This window comes from Solanum dulcamara, chromosome 8 (genome assembly GCF_947179165.1).
Source record: "Solanum dulcamara chromosome 8, daSolDulc1.2, whole genome shotgun sequence".
Lineage (NCBI taxonomy): Eukaryota > Viridiplantae > Streptophyta > Magnoliopsida > Solanales > Solanaceae > Solanum > Solanum dulcamara.
Window position 1 is genome coordinate 1246253 of NC_077244.1, and position 11189 is coordinate 1257441.

The window sequence follows — 11189 nt, forward strand, 5'->3', positions numbered from 1 at the left end:
GCCCCAATACGATGTGTGACATCATCGTCAATCTCCCCGTTGCCTTGCATGATAGACCCAAGGTACTTGACACTACTTTTCTTTTGGATGGCCTGGTCACCAAGTCTAACTTTCGCACCAACCTCCTGAGGTGTCTCACTGAACTTGCACTCTAAGTACTCTGTCTTGGTCCTACTCAGCTTAAACCCTTTAGACTCCAAGGTATGTTTTCAATCCTCCAGCTTGACGTTAATTCCGCTACGAATCTCATCGATCAGGACTATGCCGTCCGCAAAAAGCATACACCATGGACACTTGATAACACACAATTTTTTTTCTTGTGAAATTTGAATAAAAAATATCTAATAAAAATAATCTAACATATTTTAAATACCCAATTAAAATAAATAATAAGTTGAGCATATAAATAAAATTTGCCAATAAATTTAGAATGATGGTTTAGCGAGTCACACAAGAAGAAGCGCAAAAAGGAAAAGACTTTTTTGATTTTAGAGAGGTTTTACTTAATTTTAAAAAGAAAAATAAAACTAGATAGATCTAAGATTTAAAATTTTAACCTCAATTAAAGAGTTGCATCCAATAATCATTGATTATATGATACTCTGACTGTGGATTCAACATATTTATATTTTAATATTTTAAAGAAGATCTTGAGAGAGGAGCACAAGTTCGCGAACTCAGTGACATCTCGAGAGGGAAGGATGAGTTTATGTGGACTCATTGACCCCATTTACAATATACCTGCAAATATTTATTCAAACATATTTCAACTATCGATTATTTTTATTTTTATTTTTTGCTTAAAATATCATCATGCTCAGTAGAATCATGCAACAACGCTAATTGAGGTTGTTTTGATAAACTTTTCTCGATAGTTCACATAGAATACTCACACATAATAAAATTGGATTATCACAAACCTAACACGTGGCAAAACCAAAATAAAAAAAATAAGAAAAACTACTCCTTGACTTAGTTCATGCTGCTGTGAATTTCTTGACTCTCAAACCCAATACACAAAACTGCAGATTTATACACAGAGAAGAAGAAGAAGAAGAGATCACCCCACCCCCACCCCCACCCCCATTTCTACCCCCACCCTACCAAATCCATCATCGACCCACTTTCCCTTTTCCCATATCAATCCGACCCATTTGCTCAATTTCAAATTTACAGGTCTCCTCAGCTCCCAAATTCGTCTCTATTGTATCACCATTGTTGTACATACGACCCGTTTTTTTTGATAATTCCGGGTTCTTTACTTCTGTTTTCGGGTCGAATCCAGATGAAGATACCGAAATGTACGTAAATTTTAAGGAACCCAATGTGTTCAATTTGTTTCTAGCTGTGATAAATTGAGAAGAAAATATGAAGAATCAATTGGTGGTGAAGAGAGAGTCGATTGTGGCATGCATGAGTTGCCCTCTTTGTCACAGACTATTCAGAGATGCTACTACTATTTCTGAATGTCTTCATACATGTAAGTTGAGTAATTAAATTAGATTTATTGGTTAATGTGCCACTTGAAATTTTTCAATGCTTTGGAGTTTTTTTTGTTACTATTGGAGTTGTTTTCGATTTGGGTTTGCTCCATTTGCATCGATTAGCTATGTATTCATACATGTGATACTACATAAACGTGGCTTCAGCTAACGTCTATGCGTTCCAACTTTAGGTGAGCATAATTAGACGCTTAAACTTATATAAAGTTGAATAAGTAGACACATGTGTCCTACGTGGCAATTCGTGTAAGATACACTCTAACTGATTTGCATTATGCCATGTCGGAGGCATGTTATGATATGTAGGACGTGTGTGTCCACTTGTGCACACTCAAATTTGGAGAGGAGATGTCTGCTGAGGCAAGTTAAAAGGACATGTTTATGTATTATGCCTAGATTCTTTGGTCGAGTTTTTCAATGCTTTGGAGTTCTTTTGTTACTATTGGTGTTATTTTTTGATTTGGGTTTTGCATCAATTAGCTTGTCTTCATGCATTTGAGTTCCCTTCAATTAGATTCTTTGGTTAATGCGACACTCAATTTTTTCAATGCTTTGTAGTTTTTTTGTTACTATTGGAGTTATTTTTATATGGGTTTGCTCCATTTGCATCGATTAGCTTGTTAGGACTGTGTATATATAGCTTCCTATACATCTGAGTGTTTCATACGTGCTCAAGAAGTTAGAGGATCCACCTACTCTTCTGCTGTATACGACATAGTTACAACTCTCTGCCTGCTCTATTTGAATGATTCGAGGGTAATTGGAACATAAGGCCAATATAATTTCCTTTATGAAATAATTCGTACTGGCTACATACTTTATCAATCGATTTCATAAAATCCGCATCAACTTATATTGACTTGTGAGGTCATTTAAAAGCCAATTGGAGGTAATTTATAGTAAGCAAATTGATAACCTGCAAAAGATGGTAAGTGACTTATAACAGTCAGTGAAACAACACTACTAGTGTAGAAATCTTTTAGAACGTCAGTGTATATAACTATATAAGTTAAATCCTAAGTGATTAACTACAGAACCAGTGAGTTGGTTACCTAAAAAAGGCAAGTTTTTATAGTGTAAAAAAGAAATCTTTGAACCATTAGTGTATGTAGCTTAAATCCATTGGTTGATGTATGCACAATTTTCTTTGTAATGCTAGGTGCACTGCGAGATCAATATTTTGTATTGAGAACCCTCGATTAATAATATGTAAAATTGAAGCTTCCACACAATTCCGTATATGGAAAGATCTATTCTTATCCTATATTCCTATTAGATTTCGTTGTGGATTTTCAGTGACAAATTGGTTTCAAGCATAGGTGCCAATATATGCTTCTCGATCCATTTCGGTCGTTTGGAGCACAAGCAAATTGGGGATCCTTAAAAATGTTTCTGTTATATTTTACAATTACTTCTAATGTTAATTTTTTTATCATCCCCTGAGAAGCAACATCCTGGGATTTTCCTAAGCAGCATAAATTGTTTGAGACATCTTTTTGGATGAATGGGTTGATTGTTCATTACACTCATATTAAAAGGGAGAAATTTGCATTCTGGTTTGCGCAATGTTGAAACTGGTATTTTTACATGAACGCATTGTTTTGACAATTTTCTTTGGGAACTCCACTAAGTTTGCAGGAAATGCATCTATAAGAAGCTCTCGGATGAAGAATTAGAATGCTGTCCAATATGTAATATCGACTTAGGCTGTGTTCCATTAGAGAAATTGAGGTCATATTTTTCTTCTAACTCCTTGCTCTTTTTCTTTTAATTTTCGACATGTGTATCTGTGCCTGAGTACTCAATTCTACAGTTGTCTAATATGTTCTGGTTTTACATTTTTTTGCTTTTTGTCCCACCACCTGGAACTCCAAGGAAAAAAATTTCTTCTAAGTTTAGTAACTTTGTGCTTTTTCTTTTTTATTATCAAGTAAAGTGATATTTTCGTTAATTTGCATCCAAAATTTGCTGATGACTAGAACAGCTGTGCAAAAATTAGCTCCTGTACATGGTTCCTGTGATCACTAGATATAATTCAAGGGGCTAACAAAATCTTTGAATTTATCAAGTCTATTTACATTTTTCAAGTTTACACCAACAAAAAAGGTTCTGTAAACATCTAGCATTTAGCAAGAATATTGGAGTAGTGACCTCCTCAAAGCACCTAAGGTTTCTCTCCTTCCTAATGGATCGCTTTCACCATTTAATTCAGCTAGCTCAACTTTATTCTTCATTTGCTAGCACTAACTTTGCTACTTTGTTTGTATCTATCAATATGCCTATTATATTTCTTCCATCATTCCATAAATGTGAGATGTCCTGACAATGTTTGTTGTTTCCTGTTTCTATTTAAATTTGATTTTTTCAGGCCTGATCATAATCTAGAAGATGTAAGATCAAAGATATTCCCTTATAAGAGGCGAAAAGTGAAGGCACCTGAAATTGTGCCTTCAGTCACATTGCCAGTTAGAAGGAAAGAGAGATCACTTTCATCATTGGGCGTCAGCACTCCCAGAGTATCTACGCATACTGGAATGACAGGAAGAAGATCAAAATCGGTGGCAACAAAAGCATTACGCGGCTCTACCTTTTCCATTGAGAAAACTATCAAGAATGAGGAAGATTCTGGAGAAGAGCCAGATAGCTCTAGCTCACCTGACACTTTGACGAAGTCTTCTCAGAGTCAAAGGCAGGTAAAGTCATGTCCTTCAGACCTTATGTAGGTAACTTTATAGAACATGAAATTTGGAAAATTACCTAAATATCATGATTCTCGACCAAGACAGAATTAGCAAGAGTATCCTATATTATTACCTTAGATACATAGAATGCATCCAGATAATTTTAATGTATAATGGTATTAGCTCTCTTGACTTTTAAAATCCCATCTCAAACTCAAGGTATTGACTAGTGAGCAACTAGAGTTTTCAACTCAAATTGTGAAGTCAATTGGTGTGTGCCAGACAAGTTATTCTTGAAGGAACAACCAGCTGCATAATGCTTTCCAAATATTGTCATTGAAATAGTGCACAGTCACCAAAAAGAGAAGTGGTGCTAGAATCCTTTCTTCCGCAAAACTCCATGGTAACTGAAACAGCAAAAGAAAGTGCTTCTCGCATCACATACCGGAAGTAATCTGTTTTCAACCACCGAATTGAGGAACGGTGTTGCAAATCACCAGGACAGCATCCGTGTAGCTTGAATTGATGGCTAGGAAGTAACGGAATAAGTTGATGAAACAATAACCGAAATTCAATTTTGGAGGAGGGACTTATTACCCAAACTCTAATTCAAAGAAGAGAAGGGAAGAAGAATTTTCCAGAATAAGGGCCACAAATTTGATGTTCAAACTCTGATAACCATAGAAAAAAGAGAAGAATAGAAGTCCTTTCCAGAACAGTAACCAAAAAGTTCAATTTTCAAACGAGAGCTCCTTATACAGGAGTTTACACTACTTAATAAGGTAAGTTCAGATTACATGAATTAAAAGAAGTTTTTAGATGACAAAATTTACCTAAATACTGAGATTTCTAACCATCTCAGAATTTGGAAGTATACTCTATACTATTAACGTATTCACACGGAGTGAGTCTAGAACATTGTGAAATATAACTATATGAATTCTCGACTTTCGGCATCTGAAATGTCCTCTCATTATTTTTCCTGATAAGTTTTTCTTTTGTCAAGGGTATCCCGATTTATCTGTGGATATTACTATATCGGTTAAACTCATGTGATTTTTCCAGAATTATTCCAACGCCAAGCCTTCTAGCCATCCCACACCAGACAAAGGAACTGACGATGGCACTGAACAACAAGAAGGCAAAGTTGATTTGTGGAAACCTTTGGATTGTTTGGTGGAAGTAGCAAACAAGAACAAATGTTATAAAACAGAAAGCTCGCATTGCCATGACAATGGGGGTCAAGGTTGGGGAATGAAAGTCAAAGAACATGGACAGAAATTGAAGGTCCAAGATGACAAGCACAACTGTGGTCCTGTTCCTTCAGAATCAGAAAAACCTAAAAAGTTGCGAAGAATTCGCCGAAAAAAGGCATCAACTTTTGGAGAATTTAGTATATCACCACAAGCTGTGCTGGATTTAATCAGTGTCAAATGTGAAAGGAGGACTAATCCAATTTGGTTCTCATTAGTGGCCTCTGAGGACCAGTAAGAATCTGCTTTTATTTTACAGAACATTTCTGTTTATTCTGTATATAAAGTAAATATTGAACTATTAATTGTTTTTATTAATAGCTCTGCTAATTAACTGTTTCAGGCAGGGAGAGGCACCCTTGCCCCAGATTTCTGCAGGTTACTTGAGAATAAAGTAAGTTTTTTTTGTGATTTCATTTGATTAGCAATTTTTTTATCCTGCTTCTATCTAGGTTTTGTATTATGCTCTGATAAGTCATTTAGTTTGCACAAAGAATATATATAGCTTCATGAAGTTCGACACTTGAAACCTGGTACTCCCTCCGTCCCAATTTATGTCATGGTGTTTGACTAGGCGTGGAGTTTAAGAATGAAAGGAAACTTTTGAAATTTGTGGTCTAAAACAAGCCCAGAGGTATTGGGATGGAAGGAGTAATATTTTATGCCCTTCTTGACGTGAGAAGCTGGAAGAGTGATGCACGATTTCCTCTTCTCCAATTTCGCAATTTGGTGATAGTTTCTGTTTGGGTAGCTTTGTGGATGTCATGTCTGATTTCTCCTAATACAAATAAAAATGAAAACTAGATGGATAGATAATGGTAGTTATCACTTCTTCTTCTCCATTTCTGCAATTTGGTGATAGTTTCTATTTGGATAGCTATACGATGTCATGCCTAATTTCTCCAAATACAAATGAAAAGGAAAAATAGAAGTGACAGATCATGGTGACTACTTTGTGTCTTTCCAAGATCAGTTGAGCTGACCTTCATAGTTGGTTATGCTTTAAGTCTGAGTACATTTAGATTAATTCTAAACAAAAAAACAACCTGATTGCACATAGTGTGCTGTGAGGAAAAATTTAGTACTTGATTTGAGTTGCCTTTAGCTTGAGCGTTTGACAAAGCAACTATATGCACCTTTTGTGCTTTTCACTGAAAGGCGGCTCATGATTGTATTCATATCTTTTACATTCTATTGCAGGGATGGAAATATTCCAGTTTTGTTCATCCAAAAGTACTTGATGAAGAAGTTGAATCTTTCTAGCGAATATGAGGTAATTATCTTTTGCATTTTTGGTAATTTAGCAATCAATAAATGTCATTAATATTTGCTTACAATCCTACCTATTCTGGTTTGAAGGTTGAAAAAATTTATGTAAGGGCATGATTTCCTGTAATACATTATTCTGTTGGGTGTAATGTTGGTCTTATCAATTTTAGAACTTGGTTTTCAAGAAATCTGGTTGAGTATGAAAATTTGAGGGGCAATGCAAAGGGGGCCAGAAACTGTATCAGTATTGAAGCCCCAACGTCAGAATGAACTAGCAGAGACTTGTGTGCATTGGTAACAGAACTTTGAATTAAATGAACTGTTTTAACTTCACATAATATATGGATGAGGAATTGGCCAACGGCTATTGCTTGTTGTGAAGTGGGAATTCGGAAGCTAAATACTGACTTTTCCTTTAATCTTTTTTTTTCCTTTTAAAGTTTTTTCTTTTAGTAATTGATGAGGACAAAGTTGTAAAGAGGTGTGGAGGAGGGGGAGGGGCAACATCGTATTCTATTATTATACTTTGTAGTGAACCCAGTATTTGTTGACTTGACCTAAAAATGTAATGTGAACTTACTGATCAAAAACATATATAACTTGAACTTGCAATTTCAGATGGAAAGTGGCAGTTTTGAGTAGTTTATACTGATATATATACAGACAGCATTGGACTACATTGAGTTGTTCATAAACTTGAATGGAATAAGTCTGCAAGTGGTTGAGTCGTGGGAGTAACAACCTGTGAAAATTCAAGGTTGAATTCCCACTACGACTCTTGATGTGAGCCTACTGCTAAAACCTTGCTGGGCAGTATTTATGCGAGATGTGATTAGTCGAGGTGCGCATAAGTTGGCCTGTCAATGCCAACATGAAAAAGATAAAGTTAAACAAGTTGGCCTGTCAATGCCAACATGAAAAAGATAAAGTTAAACTAATAGGAACTTGGCTTTAAGGTTTACTGTCATTTTGACTTCAATGAATGCCAAGACGAGTAGGCAACTTCCAACTTTTTGTGTTTTTAGCATCTCCATGAACTACTCTCTTTTTATGCATTACCTATGCTCTGTCACTTCCATATCTGTGTTATTAATCAGACTTGTCTGGAAGTTACCTGTGGACTAGGTTGCTTGGGCTTTTCAAAAGTATCGTCTCACCCGTGTCATCTCATCCAAAAAGACTTAGTAAGAGTCCCCACATCGGATATGGATGGGTAATTGGTCGCCTTACATGGTTTTGGACAATCCTCACCCTCTAAACTAGCTTTTGGCGTTGAGTTAGGCCCAAGATCCATTTCTTTACAAAGTCGCTACTTTTGGAGGATCTGGCACGGACCTGTTGACATTTTGAAGAGTCTATGTTGCTCGGACTCTTCAAAAGTATTGGCTCTCCAAAAAGTCACTACTTTTGGAGGATTTGAAGAGTCGGAACAACATAGCCTATGGGTGATAAGTATGGCTGATATCACTTGTTGTCTTGCCTAAAAGTAAAGAGAATATTTTCCTTGTACCTAGCATTAAGAAAGAGGGAGAGAGAGAGAGAGAGAGAGTGTGTGTTTTCTCTTCTCGCAAATGTAAGTGTCGAAAACATACAAAATTTGATGATTTTTATGTTGTACTAACAATTTTGGTCTCTTGTAGGTTGAGATAAGATATATGGGACAGTTGCTAGTTCCCACTCTACAACTGAATAGTTTAGTTGATATGTGGCTTCAAACTACCACTTCAGAAAGAGTTCCAGTAATAATTGGTTCATCAGCTAATGACTTTGTGATGGTGTTGGCTTATGCTCGAAAGGTTCCAAGCCTTATGTCTTGTTGAATTATTCTTTTTGCCTTCACATACTCGATAGTCTGTACAACCCCGTGCATACGTTGCAGTAGCAGCCCGGAACTGCTTAGTTAGTAACTCTCATATTAGGAAATGTGGTGAGCGATTAGACGTGCAGGTTATATACAGCAACTGGTGCGGCAACTGTTGCAAATTAGCAACGAGACGATAAAGGAGGAGCTTTCACAGAGTACTGTGAAATTTCAAGCTTAGCACTCGTGGCACTTGTGAGATACGACTTTTTCAAGTTGAAATGGTGTTTCTCCAATCTGTTGCAAGTTTGAAACACTACATTGTACTATTGTAGATGGTGAATTTGGATAATACTTTCATATTCATGTGTTTTTTTAACTTCCAACCAGCATAGTTTAGTGAACAAAGACAAATTGTAGGGCGGATTTTGTGGTTCAACTGAACCCATTCTTTTTTCAACTAGTAGATCGTCTTTTTTTAAGGTTTTGTACTAACACTACTTGAGTGATACGTGAATTCATCACCCTGAACTTGGCTCCGTTTATTTAGTTTGCATGGCTGCACCCAAATTATTGCTAGTCCTCCTTGGACTTGGTCGAATCAAACTATGTCATATAAGTTGGAAGTGTTTTTTTTCGTAACGTTCAAATCCTAAATTCACTTCTATTCTCTTTTTGTCTAGTCTAACATCAGTGTGCCGTGTTGGCAAGTATTTACTTTATTTTTTTCACATCATTAAAGATTTGGTATTCATATTAGAGTTTCCATGAATTTGAATCTATGATTGTAAAACCTATTTTAAAACAAAACTTTTAACAATTTTTTTTAACATACTCAAAACTAGAATTGGAGATCATTATTAGTCTAATTTCAAAATTTGTATGATAGATTTTTTTTAACTTTATGTGGATCCCTAGGTGCTTTCTCAATTATTCCAACAATAATGACTAGACGAAATAAAGCAATTTTTATATTATTGTAAAGTCTGGCTTTAATATATTCTCAAGTCGAATCAAAAGGAGACATATTCAATGTTAGTACTATCTAAAGTCAAATTCACATCGAAAAATTTCATATTAAAAAAAAAAAGAAGATAAAAAACCTTCTAGACAGTATGATCTCAAATCCGAAAACTTCTTGTCAAGAATAAAAATATTTTTTAAAAAAGATGTCTAATGTAGTATGAGGAACTTGGCGTATTTTATAATTATTAGATTATTATAAGATTTTTATGATGTTTCTTTTCTAAATTATTTTCACTCGATAAAAGCAAGGTCTGCATATGCATCATCTTTGCCAGATCACACTTACAAGATTATATTAAGTATTTGGTGTTATAGTTTAAAATATTTATATATTTCTTAAAAAAAGTTATTTAATCAATAGTAATATTTTTAATCAAAAAGAGTATTTGTCTCAATTATCCTTTTATGTTTAGATAAGTATCTCATTTTTAATTAATAAGTAATAGTCTGGTACTTTTGTAATATCAATATATTTCTTGTTTTCTTAATATATCAAATATTTTAAAACGAATTTGACCAAAACAATTAATGTACATGCATAATATCAATATATTATATTAAGGATCAATACATATTTAGAATAGTGCGAGGTTAAGTTCGAAATTTCTTCACTCTTAATCAAAGTTTGAATTTGAGCGAATGGAAATTTAAATTTAATCGAGTTTTAAGTAAGTATCGAACACTAAATTGAAAGTTAAAAAAAATATATAATCAAATTATCTTTTCTTAAATTAAGGGTCCATAAGTAATGACCTTTCTATCTTTCAAGTTAGTCATAAAATCTTCATGCACGCTATTATCTTTAAATCTATTTATAAAATTATATTAACTATATTATTATTATTATCATACAAATACGACCAACAAGGAAACAAAGGAACAAGAAATAAGTAAAGGTTCGAGTCCTTCGTAGGGAGAAAATTATGCTGGAAATGTTATTTTTGAATAAGTGATTCAAATTTAATCGAGGTTTTAACGTGGATTTCAGACATCGGACAAAAAAAAAATAAGTAAACAAAACAGAAGGAATAATTCTTTTGGACCCACTTTGAAATCTGTGAGTCTATGACAGAGACAGCAGTTTTTGTTTCATCCTTTGTTTTTCTCAGGTCTTTATTTATTACAAATAATTGACAATTAATACATCACTAAATGACAAAAAATATTTAAAAATAAATTCAAAATATTCTATTAATCCTTTTATTTAAGTATACACTGAATGCATTTTAGTTCTTTTAAGTCTGTCAAAAATTGATACTTTTAATGTCCATCAAATATTTGGTAATATATATTTATTACACTTGATGAAATTAATGGATATTTTTTAATTATAAACATCTAGAAGATGTTATCAAATTTTATAAGAAGGAACACAACAAATTACATTAAAACATTATTAATAAATATAAGAAAATAGAAGAATTCATACCCCAAAAAATTGTACCAAACTTTAGAAATAATTAAAAAATATTAGAAACTACAAAAATTATACCTCTAAACATAATTTCTCGCTAATTTCATTTTTTTCTTCTTCATTATTTCTGTAAAAATCTAATCGAAGAGTTCCATAAATATACAACAGAGACTAAAAGTCTTATTATTACTCCATAACTTTGATAAATTTAAAAGATCAGAAGTGTTTTAGATTATACTCTCT

General features: G+C 33.9%; 1 protein-coding gene across 2 annotated transcripts; it reads left to right on the top strand.

The window, feature by feature from the left end:
- The first annotated feature begins 937 nt into the window (after positions 1-937).
- Positions 938-8966, top strand: LOC129898689 (E3 ubiquitin protein ligase DRIP2-like). Of its 2 annotated transcripts, none has more exons than XM_055973317.1 (7): positions 938-1480; positions 3134-3233; positions 3871-4195; positions 5249-5670; positions 5780-5830; positions 6637-6709; positions 8346-8966. In XM_055973317.1, exons 1-7 carry the CDS (start codon positions 1369-1371, stop codon positions 8523-8525), a joined length of 1263 nt encoding a protein of 420 aa, XP_055829292.1. In that variant the 5' UTR covers positions 938-1368; the 3' UTR covers positions 8526-8966. The 2 variants fall into 2 exon arrangements, with proteins under 2 accessions (XP_055829292.1, XP_055829293.1); XM_055973318.1 differs by having other exon boundaries at positions 1335-1480; positions 3141-3233.
- Positions 8967-11189: the final 2223 nt, after the last annotated feature.